This window comes from Gymnodraco acuticeps, unplaced genomic scaffold (genome assembly GCF_902827175.1).
Source record: "Gymnodraco acuticeps unplaced genomic scaffold, fGymAcu1.1, whole genome shotgun sequence".
Classification (NCBI taxonomy): Eukaryota; Metazoa; Chordata; class Actinopteri; order Perciformes; family Bathydraconidae; genus Gymnodraco; species Gymnodraco acuticeps.
In genome coordinates this window covers 402640-417472 of record NW_022990475.1, presented here as the reverse complement: position 1 = coordinate 417472, position 14833 = coordinate 402640, and the positions used below count along the sequence as shown (strand labels likewise).

The 14833-nt window shown below is 39.9% G+C and overlaps 1 protein-coding gene across 1 annotated transcript in view; it reads left to right on the top strand.

Annotated features, from left to right (window-relative positions):
- LOC117552640 (contactin-associated protein-like 4) overlaps positions 1 to 13965 on the top strand; it is a 132218-nt gene extending 118253 nt beyond the window's left edge. Inside the window, 3 exon segments of the mRNA XM_034226217.1 lie at positions 4992 to 5210; positions 6048 to 6119; positions 12212 to 13965. Coding sequence (XP_034082108.1) covers positions 4992 to 5210; positions 6048 to 6119; positions 12212 to 12408 — 488 coding nt within the window. The 3' untranslated portion in view covers positions 12409 to 13965.
- Positions 13966 to 14833: the final 868 nt, after the last annotated feature.

The following is a 14833-nucleotide window of genomic DNA, read 5'->3' as shown; positions in this document are numbered from 1 at the left end:
ACTTTAAAGAGTCCTCTCCTGCTGATGTTCAGGTGTATATCAGTATGTAGTGTCTCTACTTTAAAGAGTCCTCTCCTGCTGATGTTCAGGTGTATATCAGTATGTAGTGTCTCTACTTTAAAGAGTCCTCTCCTGCTGATGTTCAGGTGTATATCAGTATGTAGTGTCTCTACTTTAAAGAGTCCTCTCCTGCTGATGTTCAGGTGTATATCAGTATGTAGTGTCTCTACTTTAAAGAGTCCTCTCCTGCTGATGTTCAGGTGTATATCAGTATGTAGTGTCTCTACTTTAAAGAGTCCTCTCCTGCTGATGTTCAGGTGTATATCAGTATGTAGTGTCTCTACTTTAAAGAGTCCTCTCCTGCTGATGTTCAGGTGTATATCAGTATGTAGTGTCTCTACTTTAAAGAGTCCTCTCCTGCTGATGTTCAGGTGTATATCAGTATGTAGTGACTCTACTTTAAAGAGTCCTCTCCTGCTGATGCAGGTGTATATCAGTATGTAGTGTCTCTACTTTAAAGAGTCCTCTCCTGCTGATGTTCAGGTGTATATCAGTATGTAGTGTCTCTACTTTAAAGAGTCCTCTCCTGCTGATGTTCAGGTGTATATCAGTATGTAGTGTCTCTACTTTAAAGAGTCCTCTCCTGCTGATGTTCAGGTGTATATCAGTATGTAGTGTCTCTACTTTAAAGAGTCCTCTCCTGCTGATGTTCAGGTGTATATCAGTATGTAGTGTCTCTGCTTTAAAGAGTCCTCTCCTGCTGATGTTCAGGTGTATATCAGTATGTAGTGTCTCTACTTTAAAGAGTCCTCTCCTGCTGATGTTCAGGTGTATATCAGTATGTAGTGTCTCTACTTTAAAGAGTCCTCTCCTGCTGATGTTCAGGTGTATATCAGTATGTAGTGTCTCTACTTTAAAGAGTCCTCTCCTGCTGATGTTCAGGTGTATATCAGTATGTAGTGTCTCTACTTTAAAGAGTCCTCTCCTGCTGATGTTCAGGTGTATATCAGTAGGTAGTGTCTCTACTTTAAAGAGTCCTCTCCTGCTGATGTTCAGGTGTATATCAGTATGTAGTGTCTCTACTTTAAAGAGTCCTCTCCTGCTGATGTTCAGGTGTATATCAGTATGTAGTGTCTCTACTTTAAAGAGTCCTCTCCTGCTGATGTTCAGGTGTATATCAGTATGTAGTGTCTCTACTTTAAAGAGTCCTCTCCTGCTGATGTTCAGGTGTATATCAGTATGTAGAGACACTACTTTAAAGAGTCCTCTCCTGCTGATGTTCAGGTGTATATCAGTATGTAGTGTCTCTGCTTTAAAGAGTCCTCTCCTGCTGATGTTCAGGTGTATATCAGTATGTAGTGTCTCTACTTTAAAGAGTCCTCTCCTGCTGATGTTCAGGTGTATATCAGTATGTAGTGTCTCTACTTTAAAGAGTCCTCTCCTGCTGATGTTCAGGTGTATATCAGTATGTAGTGTCTCTACTTTAAAGAGTCCTCTCCTGCTGATGTTCAGGTGTATATCAGTATGTAGTGTCTCTACTTTAAAGAGTCCTCTCCTGCTGATGTTCAGGTGTATATCAGTAGGTAGTGTCTCTACTTTAAAGAGTCCTCTCCTGCTGATGTTCAGGTGTATATCAGTATGTAGTGTCTCTACTTTAAAGAGTCCTCTCCTGCTGATGTTCAGGTGTATATCAGTATGTAGTGTCTCTACTTTAAAGAGTCCTCTCCTGCTGATGTTCAGGTGTATATCAGTATGTAGTGTCTCTACTTTAAAGAGTCCTCTCCTGCTGATGTTCAGGTGTATATCAGTATGTAGTGTCTCTACTTTAAAGAGTCCTCTCCTGCTGATGTTCAGTTGTATATCAGTATGTAGTGTCTCTACTTTAAAGAGTCCTCTCCTGCTGATGTTCAGGTGTATATCAGTATGTAGTGTCTCTACTTTAAAGAGTCCTCTCCTGCTGATGTTCAGTTGTATATCAGTATGTAGTGTCTCTACTTTAAAGAGTCCTCTCCTGCTGGTGTTCAGGTGTATATCAGTATGTAGTGTCTCTACTTTAAAGAGTCCTCTCCTGCTGATGTTCAGGTGTATATCAGTATGTAGTGTCTCTACTTTAAAGAGTCCTCTCCTGCTGATGTTCAGGTGTATATCAGTATGTAGTGTCTCTACTTTAAAGAGTCCTCTCCTGCTGATGTTCAGGTTCATATCAGTATGTAGTGTCTCTACTTTAAAGAGTCCTCTCCTGCTGATGTTCAGTTGTATATCAGTATGTAGTGTCTCTACTTTAAAGAGTCCTCTCCTGCTGATGTTCAGGTGTATATCAGTATGTAGTGTCTCTACTTTAAAGAGTCCTCTCCTGCTGATGTTCAGGTGTATATCAGTATGTAGTGTCTCTACTTTAAAGAGTCCTCTCCTGCTGATGTTCAGGTGTATATCAGTATGTAGTGTCTCTACTTTAAAGAGTCCTCTCCTGCTGATGTTCAGGTGTATATCAGTATGTAGTGTCTCTACTTTAAAGAGTCCTCTCCTGCTGATGTTCAGTGTATATCAGTAGGTAGTGTCTCTACTTTAAAGAGTCCTCTCCTGCTGATGTTCAGGTGTATATCAGTATGTAGTGTCTCTACTTTAAAGAGTCCTCTCCTGCTGATGTTCAGGTGTATATCAGTATGTAGTGTCTCTACTTTAAAGAGTCCTCTCCTGCTGATGTTCAGGTGTATATCAGTATGTAGTGTCTCTACTTAAAGAGGCCTCTCCTGCTGATGTTCAGGTGTATATCAGTATGTAGTGTCTCTACTTTAAAGAGTCCTCTCCTGCTGATGTTCAGGTGTATATCAGTATGTAGTGTCTCTACTTTAAAGAGTCCTCTCCTGCTGATGTTCAGGTGTATATCAGTATGTAGTGTCTCTACTTTAAAGAGTCCTCTCCTGCTGATGTTCAGGTGTATATCAGTATGTAGTGACTCTACTTTAAAGAGTCCTCTCCTGCTGATGCAGGTGTATATCAGTATGTAGTGTCTCTACTTTAAAGAGTCCTCTCCTGCTGATGTTCAGGTGTATATCAGTATGTAGTGTCTCTACTTTAAAGAGTCCTCTCCTGCTGATGTTCAGGTGTATATCAGTATGTAGTGTCTCTACTTTAAAGAGTCCTCTCCTGCTGATGTTCAGGTGTATATCAGTATGTAGTGTCTCTACTTTAAAGAGTCCTCTCCTGCTGATGTTCAGGTGTATATCAGTATGTAGTGTCTCTGCTTTAAAGAGTCCTCTCCTGCTGCTGTTCAGGTGTATATCAGTATGTAGTGTCTCTACTTTAAAGAGTCCTCTCCTGCTGATGTTCAGGTGTATATCAGTATGTAGTGTCTCTACTTTAAAGAGTCCTCTCCTGCTGATGTTCAGGTGTATATCAGTATGTAGTGTCTCTACTTTAAAGAGTCCTCTCCTGCTGATGTTCAGGTGTATATCAGTATGTAGTGTCTCTACTTTAAAGAGTCCTCTCCTGCTGATGTTCAGGTGTATATCAGTATGTAGTGTCTCTACTTTAAAGAGTCCTCTCCTGCTGATGTTCAGGTGTATATCAGTATGTAGTGTCTCTACTTTAAAGAGTCCTCTCCTGCTGATGTTCAGGTGTATATCAGTATGTAGTGTCTCTACTTTAAAGAGTCCTCTCCTGCTGATGTTCAGTTGTATATCAGTATGTAGTGTCTCTACTTTAAGAGTCCTCTCCTGCTGATGTTCAGGTGTATATCAGTATGTAGTGTCTCTACTTTAAAGAGTCCTCTCCTGCTGATGTTCAGTTGTATATCAGTATGTAGTGTCTCTACTTTAAAGAGTCCTCTCCTGCTGGTGTTCAGGTGTATATCAGTATGTAGTGTCTCTACTTTAAAGAGTCCTCTCCTGCTGATGTTCAGGTGTATATCAGTATGTAGTGTCTCTACTTTAAAGAGTCCTCTCCTGCTGATGTTCAGGTGTATATCAGTATGTAGTGTCTCTACTTTAAAGAGTCCTCTCCTGCTGATGTTCAGGTTCATATCAGTATGTAGTGTCTCTACTTTAAAGAGTCCTCTCCTGCTGATGTCAGGTGTATATCAGTATGTAGTGTCTCTACTTTAAAGAGTCCTCTCCTGCTAATGTTCAGGTGTATATCAGTATGTAGTGTCTCTACTTTAAAGAGTCCTCTCCTGCTGATGTTCAGGTGTATATCAGTATGTAGTGTCTCTACTTTAAAGAGTCCTCTCCTGCTGATGTTCAGGTGTATATCAGTATGTAGTGTCTCTACTTTAAAGAGTCCTCTCCTGCTGATGTTCAGGTGTATATCAGTATGTAGTGTCTCTACATGTCTCCATGCTTTGATGTTCAAAAAGCTCTTTATTTTTCTTCTCATACTGCCTGTGCTGCAGCACCTCTTTTCACCCTCTGTCTGAAACCAGAGCCCAGTCTGCTTTGATTGGTTCGCTGGCCGGCTCTGCTGCTTATATGTCCCACACATTAGCCTATCACGTACAATGTGCGCTAGCCAATAGATTCTGATTAGTTTGTTGAGCAGGTTGGACACAAATGCAGGACACAATAACTTTGAAGAAAATACTTTAATTGTAGGTTATCCAAGCAGAAGAAAGGTAAACAAAAAATAACTTTCCCATGGACAGAAAACAAGGATCTGACTAACAGTGACAGAAAACCTGAACTTAAATACATGAATCACTATAGGACAAGACACAGCAGGGGAGAGCAGGAACAACTAAAGGGAACCAAGTGAACAGAATCAGGTAACAGAGGGACAGGAAGTCAAAACAGACATACTGTAACACAGGGGCTGAACACTTATCAAAATAAAATACGAAACAGACAGATCGGGACAAAAAATGGTTGTACCATGCTGCGATACCCTGAATGAAAGTGGAGAGCATAAAGAGTTCAGGACACTCTTCTTAATGTACTGAACTTGTTACAACAACATTTATAATTATTAGACTCTCTTTGATTTCCTTCCCTCTCCAGACTCTGAGGATCTGGATCCAGATCTGTCCAGGTTGGCGTCTCTGGGTTTCTCCGGCTGTCTCTCGGTGGTCCGCTTTAACTCCATCAGCCCTCTGAAAGCTGCTCTGCTGCACCCGGACAGCAGCCCCGTCACCATCTCCGGACCTTTACTGCAGTCCAGCTGCGGCTCCTCGGCTGCAGCCAATCCCTACGCAGCAGAGAACACACACCACCTGTCAGGTAGGAGAGGACCACGTGGTTAGGTTCATTCAATATCACATTTTGAACACATATGTGTTAAACGTGATGGTTTGGATACTAATGAGGTTTGAGTTTTTGTTCGCAGTTTTCAGGGCGCTTAATCTAAAGTCACATGATGTATCAAAAGTAAGATCAGCTTTGTATGTTTACTTATAGCCTTCTAAACTACTAATATCTAAAATCCTGTAAATCTAGTTAATCCTATCAGGTACAAAACAAGTACCACAACAAATTATAAAAGAAAATAACAGTTTGAGTCCCTACCGTGCCCTACACTGCTCCCACAGTAAATATTCAATGAAAACAAGAATATATATCTTATATCTTAACACTGACGTTGTTATCCACCGTACAGTAGTTAATGGTTCTTCAAGGCTTTTATGATGACATTACGTCAGAAGTTTTCAAACTCTGTTTCCGTCTTCCTGCTTTCATTGTTATCTATATATATATAGTTAGGCATCTCCTGCTGTCTCTCCGTGTCTGTGTGTTGTTACTGCATGCTGTTCCAGATAATATAAGAGTCTCAATAATCCCACAGTTATGACAGAGAGATCAATGCTTTCATTATTTGCTCCGAGGGGAGAGCTTTCTCTTGGGGTTACTGTTTCCTCTGGGCTGGTTCTCCTCCACTCATCTACTTTGAATGATGATGCTTTTTCTGTTCTGATCCATTTATTCTTTAATGTTCCCTCTTGTCTCTTTACTCTCCTTCATATAATGTCTGCATTTCTTTCTCACTCTTTGATATCTTCTTTTCCTCTTTCTTGGTGTCCTTTTTCAAAATATCTTCTCTGTCTTCTTCCTCTGCTGTAGACCAGTCTGGGTCAGTGGGTTCAGGTCAACCTTTAGTCAATGCCATGCGGACTGACTCTGCTCTGATTGGAGGTACTGAACCTTTTCTCCATATTTTACTGCAACAGGAACCGGTTTTACCTTGTTTTATTGAAACACCACTTGTTCTTTGGTACTTTATTGACCAGGCTCATGCACAGGATGTAAGAGGGGCAAGCTGGCGATTTGTGTCACTTTTAAATAAATATATGCCTGGAATTTACTTCTTTTGTGACCGATTTAAGGGATATTAAAATGTATGTGCTCAAACCATCCCATGACCTGGGTTGGTTTAAACACTGGTGTTAAAGGGGCCCTATTATGCTAAGGTACAGGGTTCATAATTGTATTCTGTGTCTCTACTGTGACATGTTTTCATGCTTTAATGTTCAAAAAGGTCTTTATTTTAGACTTTGCTGACCATTTACATGCACAAAAGCACACACTACAGGAAAAGGAAACCCATCCATCCATCCATCTTCTCCCGCTTATCCGTGGTCGGGTCGCGGGGGTAGCAGTTCCAGCAGAGAGCCCCAAACTTTCTTTTCCCTGGCGACATCAACCAGCTCTGACTGGGGGATCCCAAGGCGCTCCCAGGCCAGCGAAGAGATATAATCCCTCCACCTGGTCCTAGGTCTACCCCTTGGTCTCTTCCCAGCTGGACGTGCCTGGAACACCTCCCTAGGGAGGCGCCCAGGTGGCATCCTAACTAGGTGCCCGAACCACCTCAACTGGCTCCTTTCGACGCGAAGGAGGAGCGGCTCAACTCCGAGTCCCTCCCTGATGACCGAACTTCTCACCTTATCCCTAAGGGAGACACCAGCCACCCTGCGGAGAAAACCCATCTCGGCCGCTTGTATCCGCGATCTCGTTCTTTCGGTCATGACCCATCCTTCATGACCATAGGTGAGGGTAGGAACGAAAATGGCCCGGAAGACCGAGAGCTTTGCCTTCTGGCTCAGCTCCCTTTTCGTCACAACGGTGCGGTAAAGCGACTGCAGTACCGCTCCCGCTGCTCCGATTCTCCGGCCCATCTCACGCTCCATTGTTCCCTCACTCGAGAACAAGACCCCGAGATACTTGAACTCCTTCACTTGGGAAACCCCAAAAAGATTAATAGAATTTCTTTCATTAATTATACATGGAGAGGAATTAAGTTTAGTAAATTCTTCTCACATGTTAGCTAGCCACACTCTTACCTAGCCCTCTGACAAAGATGCACTTCCTCTCCTCCAAATTGCTGTCTTACCACCTTCTCCATAAAGACATCGGCACAATGATTCAGCGATAAGAAGATGCGGATATTGTACGGCTAAGATGCTAAAAAAATTCAAATATCATATAATCAAGGCACACAAAGCAACACATATGCTTTAGATAAAGTGTATTAGACACAGGTTAATAAATTGTTTTCTTTCATGTAAGAACATTTTATTGATTTGTAAAAACAAGTGTAACTCTAAAAAGGAAGGAGCCTTTGAGTGCACGTGCCTGTTGTTGACAATCACTCTGAAGTCAGTGATTCATAATGATTTTAATCTATCAAATATTGATATTCAACGATTCGTTTGATGCACATTCTCTGTAGTTAGAAAGACTCAAAGTCACACCTAGACTTTCCTTCACTGTGAACACATGCTGAGCTGTAAGAAAGAGTAAAGTGACGAGCAAGAGTCCATTCAAAACTATTTAAAACTTTATTGCTCTGCCAGCACGGATTGATTCAAAGTGAGCACAGAAAAGGTTTGATCTATCATCGTGTAGATAAAAAAAGGTGATACCCAGAGAAAAGCCATTTGAAAGTGTCCATTGAACTGACCTGACTGTGTCTGCTCACCTAATTAAACCAATGCAGGGACGACTTGCTGATGGGAAAACTATACTGCTGTTATCTTAAAAGAAAAAAAATGGTCTCTTTATAAAGTAATGTCGTATTAAATTGATTTCCGTCATATTTTCAAATTCCAATTAAATGAAACCTGCTCTCATATTCCCAATTGTGCTCAACGGAGCAGAAGAACCTGAAACATTGAAAAAGATTACAAATTATGTTTAATGCACTCAAGAGTGAGATTAGCAAGATATTCAAGGAATTAGGAAATTAAATGGCAGTGGAAGAGGGGGGGGGGGGAATATGCAGATGTTTTGCTCTAATTTTGAGATAGTTTCAAAAGTAAAGGCTTTATTTATTGTTATAATATCAACAGCGTAGTTGGTGGCAAAGTAAACTTTTAAAGGGGCCCTATTCTGCTCATTTCCAGGTTCTCATTTGTATTCTGTTCCTCAGCTGTGACGTGTCTCCGTGCTTTAATGTTCAAAATCTCTTTATTTATCTCATACTGCCTGCAGCACCTCTTTTCACTCCCTCTGGAGGGAACTTTGGGATTTTAACCTTTGCAGACCATTGATATGCACAGAAACCTATACAACACACTACAGGAGAGGGAAAACCATAAACAGCATAACAGGGCCCCTAAGTACCTGGCTCTTCTAACAGTGCAGCATACGATATATTGAAGACAAAAAGGAAGTGCATAAATAATGCAAGAACATTGTGCAAATGACACAATGGAGACAGACACTATGTACATGAAAAATTAACAAGTCCTCCAACTCATAAGACCAAATAGGTCGATTGCTGAAGCGCTTATTACGACCTATAATCACGTTTTAAAGTTTTCGACCTCTAGTGCTCCCGTTGCAAACGCTACGGAGGGTCGTATATTCACAAATAAACCTCTCTGGAAAATCCTAAATTGTAGGATAGTTTGGTCATTAAAACGCTTTTTGATTAGATTTCTAGCGAGAAGTGTGCTGTACTTTCAGAATCCAGGTCCAGTGGATGTGTAGGATCTATAGTTTGATAGATATTACGAAGATGATTTGAGGTCTCGCCACGAGAACGTGTATATGCGGCAGCGTCCATGTAAAGTTAGCATCAACCCTCACGGGGTGAAAACAGTATTTCCGGTCTCGAAGTTTTCATAATAAAACCGTAATCCCCTCTCTGTCAAATGATTTTAAAATCTTTTATATCTGCCGTACTCATCCACTAAAAACATCAGTTTATCCTTGTTAATTACACAACATGAATTGGTTTAAATTGTGTAGCCTACACTGCTTTTGTGTTTTTCCCCTAGGTGTTTCCCTTTCGACTCTGAGGGACACATTTCTTTTTTCAGAGGTTTTGATAGGCTAAAACATTGAACTACCCATAATCCTCAGATATATCGTTGAAGCTCGGTGATTGGATGTTTTAGACGCAATGCACGTTGGGATATGGTGTTTATGCAATATGAAATTCGAAAACATGAAAAATAATAACACTTTATTCCGAGTGTGCTTGCTTTTCTCTTTGAAAGTCATCACATAACGGCATTGTAATACACTGTTCGGCTGCATTAAATATTACATATCCGCCGTAATTCTTTATTTATAGAGCCCTGATGAGAAGACCTTTGGACACACTGGAAGAACTGCCACCGAAACTGAATACGTGACGTGGATCATAAATATATCAGTAATTAAACAACATCCTCCATTTCTTCTCACACAATACGTCTCCTTGCAGTATCAACACTAATTCGACTGACTTTTATATTTGATCCAATTGGTAGATAGGCTGTATTTACACCATAACGGTGCGCAGCTGATAGAAAGGGATTTTTTGTAGGTTTTAAAGATATTACTGATTTTCTTTGAATTAAAGAATGTAAATACTGAGTTGAGAGAATAGTCAGGGGTTTTGGGTGATGGGAGACACATCTATGGAATCACAATTTCAATAGCTTACCATTACATGACGGATATACCTTTCTGTCACAAATCAGATATTATATACACATTAATATCTGATATATTACATTATATATATATCATATATAATATATATGATATATAAATATATATATATGTATATATATACATTATCAGCTATAATATTTCACATATTGTAGTTCTATAGAACTAGAAAATATAGCAATATCCTGTACAATGATGTGAAAACATGAATAAAACTACACATCTTCAGATGTTATACACACATAAGTGTCCTACACTAATAATACAAAGTTATTATGGCATTGTATGCTGTGTGTTATTAACATTAACATCTTCAGAGACTACCTTTCCAACTCCTCATGCAGTTGAATGTTACAGGTCTATACAGGTTCATGGTACAATGCATAAGCTTCAAATCGAGAGACTGAAACTGTATTTTCCTTTACCGTTCTGTTTTAATTTCACAATAAAGTTAATAATAATATTATGTTTGATATTCTTATGTTTTATTAACTAGACCAGCGGTTTTCAAAGTGTGAGCACGTTGTTGAATTTTGTTGTTGAATATTTTATATTTTATGAAAACATTTAAATATTAAGAGTAGCCTGCATACAAAATAGGGGGAAAGTAGAAGGTCAATGATAGAAATATAGAAAAGAAAATATCAAGAAGATACTGTAAGTGATCTCTACAATAAAACAGCTAGTGCAGGACGTCCAAAGATATTAACAGGAGGATGTGCAAAACAGACAAACTAATAAGGCTTAATTCAAACATTAAAGAATACTTTAAGTTAAGGTCTTCCTTTGAATAAGAAAAAAACGTTGGGGTTATCAACAGATAAATATTAAGCCTACCAAAGTACTTAAAGTCTAATATATTGCAGTTTATTTTGGCACTTGACAATCACCTTCCCTGAATTTGACTCAGGTGTAACTAAAGTCTGATTTAAGGGTTGTTTATATTTCACATCATTAATCAGAATCTGAAAAGTAACTAAAATAAATGTAGTGGAGTAAAAATACCAGGTTAACCTCTGAATTGTAGTGGAGTAGAACAAAGTAGTATGCTGCTGTAACAAAAACATTTCTCAACTTGGGATCAATAAAGTGCATCTTATCTTATCTTAAGATGTGCCTCTGAACCTTGACAAGTGCGTGTTTCCGGCTTATCAATTAACAACAGGAGGGGTCACAGACATAAGACCAGCTGGTAAATAAAGCTCTTCTGAAATGAGCTGTCATGTGGGTATATTAATGCTGCCCATGGACACAAGCAATTTTCACCCATTTATTAATTATATGTTTTAAATTTGATAACACCAATGTGTTTCGTATCCCCTAAACCTCCAGGGGTGTACACAGTTTAATACTGGCAACTTCTAATTGTGGGAAATACGAAAACGTCTTTTAAAACTACAATTACCAGTAGAGACGTGCCATAGAGAACATGTTGTGGTTCTGGGGGGGGGGGACCCGTTCGAGTCTGCCGTGGTTGCATTCCATTTCAAAGAGCTGTTTGACGCTCGGCGTGACCTTGTCGCACTGCCACTCCGACATCCCATCACAGAGCTTGAGGAATAATCACGGGGTTTGTAAAGCAAAGCGAATGTTGTAGTCCCAAACGATAGCTGAGGATTCTGAGTAGTGTAGTGTCTTCGGAAACTCACTCAATTAACAAGGATAAACTGATGTTTTTTAGTGGATAATGCAGATATCACTGTGTAATCATTTGACAGTGAGGGGAATACTTCCGTTTTTATTATGAAAACTTCGAGACCGGAAAAACTATTTTCACCCCGTGAGGGTTGACGCCAACTTTACATGGACGCTGCCGTCAATAGAAATGAATAGGGGAAAGACGGAGTACACGTTCTCCTGGCGAGACCTCAAATCATCTTTGTGATATCTATCAAACTATAGATCACACATCCACTGGACGTGGATTCTAAAAGTACAATATACACTTCTCGCTAGAGATCTAATCAAAAAGCATTTTAATGGCCAAACTATTTTAGGATTTTCCAGATAGGGTTATTTGAATAAACGACCCTCCGGAGCGTTTGCAATCAACGGGAGCATGTTGTTTCTTACACGACCACTAGAGGTGCTACACTTTAAAACGTGACTCTGGGTCGTAATAAGCTGAGGCTTTGAAAAATAGAGTAGGATCAAACATACAACTTATTGTGATCATAACTCAGATGTGTGTGTTCTCAAACAATGAATGTGAAGACACTTTACAGAGCTCAGGATTTAAACAATCTAATATTCTGTGGGATAAAACTTAAAGCACAATGGAATTTAAAAAGTGAATAGTGTGATATCTCAGTTTATTACATCTTAAAATGTCCTCTTCCCTGCAGGGGTCATAGCGGTGGTGATCTTCGTGATTGTGACCGTGCTGGCGATAACGGCCAGATTCCTCTACCGGAGAAAAGAGACGTACCGGAACCAGGAAGTGAAGGGGGTCAAACAGGAAGACAGCCAGGACTTCCATTTCAACAACCAGACTGACCCCCAGAACGTCTCCTCTGAAAACCCAAAGGAGTATTTCATCTGACTCAGAGACACTCAGAGACAGATTTGTGCGTCTGTTGCTTTACTGTAAATTGTGAATATACTGATAAACTAAAACAGTGTTGGACTTATGAGATGTTGATACCCTTGTTTCAACTGTAAATATTTAAAAATGTAAATGTTAATTTCATGTCTTTGTAGCGATCTCTGGCTAATGTCACAATTAAATAATGAAGGTCTCAGTACTGTAGTATCCTCTTGTGGTTGGGTGTTCCTTAGAGGGAGATGGGTACTCGTATGTAAAAGACTTGAAATTGGCAGGATGTTGTTTTATATCAGACAGTATTTATTTGTTTGTGATCATATGATATCTCCCATTTTAAAAGGTCACCCACTAACCCCCCCAGGAATTTCTTCAACCTCCAACAATTGACTTCTTTCCACAATCGTGCCGTTTTTGTTTCCCCCTCTTTGAAGGATTAAGCTTTCACGTTGTAAGGTCTGAAAAATAACTTGAGTGAATATTAAAGTAATGGTGCTTCAGTTTGGGTGAATTTCCTCTCACCATATTCCAAACATGAGTCAGCATTTATGAGCCGAGTCTTTGATGTACAAAACAAAGTAACAAAAGTGAGAAGTGAGACCCTCAAAAGGATTTACATCAAGTTCCCTTTGCTTTTTCCCCACTCTTCCCTGCTGTCTGCCGCCTGCTGGGAGCGTCCTCTCCCCGCTCTCTAGATGCCTCTGAAGCTTTTAACGCTGACAGCAGCACAGACTCTATAGCTCTGTGGCGCTCTGTCACCTCTTTCCCTGCACACAGAGACAGCTCATGTGTTTCTGAAATGCTAATCTGCTGCGCTCTGACAGCTGGATTGTGACTAGATAATCCAATAGAAAGTGTCAGGCTGAACACGATGAAAACAGCCTGATATTTACACTTCAAAATGGAGCAACCCCCCCCATGTGTTAATTCAACTCATGTGTAAAGAGAGACACTGATAGAGGGAGGAAGAGGAGCAGCTGCTCATCAAACTCACCTCTCTCTGAGACCTCAAAGCACAGATGGGATTTTAACGACAAAAGTTGCTAATAGTGTTTTTTTCTCCACCAAACAACACGTGCTGATACCATCTCTGTTGCATACCATGTTTCAGCACTAAGAAATACATCTTCTGATAGCAGTTTGGTATAGAAGTAAAGAAACCATGTGAAAGTGAACTTATTGGGTGTGTCTCTAGACGGCAAACAATTGACCAGATCATGCCTCTTAAAAGAAAAGGAAAGAGGAGCATTGGTCACTCAGAAAACAGACTTTTTTAGGATTTTCAATCAAGTTTTCTGTTATTATCAATAAATACAAAAATGATGTCTGCTTATTTGGATCGGCGAATGTGTACAATACTTTTTGGACATTTCATTTTAGCAATCAGGTTTTGCTGAGTACTTTGGATTCCTCTGGTGAGGTTTGTAGTGGATGGATCTCAATGTCACTAAAATAAGGTATTTGTACTTCTTTTGGTGAATAACAGTAATGTAAGTGAGTTTGAGTGACATGCCATGAAACAAACCTGTTTGTAAAATAAAACATGTTTTTTCAGAATCGGGTTGGCTTTTAATTTAGCATTTTCTCCAAACTACTCTGTTCTCTCTCCAGATGTTGCAGAGCATCAGCATCTCCTCAGACGACTGATACACACCTGCACCAAATGCTGGGCACACACACATTTCATTTATGAGGCCTAAATGCAAAGATGAAGGTAATTTAAAGATTGTAATCTTCTTTCATTGTTTTCATTTAGAACAATGAATGATATGAATATAGCAGAACATGGTGACACTGCAGGGATGTTTAAACATTTACTGCTGCTGCGGTAATGATTTGGATGAAGAATGTGCTCTCTCACACATTCCCCCTTTAATAAAAGTAATTTAAAGATTAAGATCAGCTTTCTAAAATATGTTTGAAGGGAAATGAACAGAATAAATGATTAAGTTCAACACTATAGCACACAGCCAGAGCTTTTGTTGGAATATGAATCTGTGAAATTAAATTATAATAGCATGATATTTATTCCAGACTGTGGTCGTTGTTCAACTAGAAGGTTGTAGGTTCGATTCCAACCCGTACCGTCAACATGTCAGTGTGTCCTTGGGCAATATACTGAACCTTGAGTTGCTCCCGATGGCCAATGGTGTATGTATGTGTGTGTGTGTGTGTGTGTGTGTGTGTGTGTGTGTGTGTGTATGCGTGGCCTAGCATTATACTTGTGGGGACCTAAATCTGTTTACACAGTCATGTGTGGGGACTCGCCTCCCTTATGGGGACAAATTGGAGGTCCCCATAAGGGGAATCATTCATTTTTGGGTGAAGACTTGGTTAGGTTTAGGATTAGGGTAAGGGTTAGGGTAAGGGTAAGGTTAAGGGTAAGGGTTAGGGTTAGGCATGAGTTGGTTATGGTTAAGGTTAG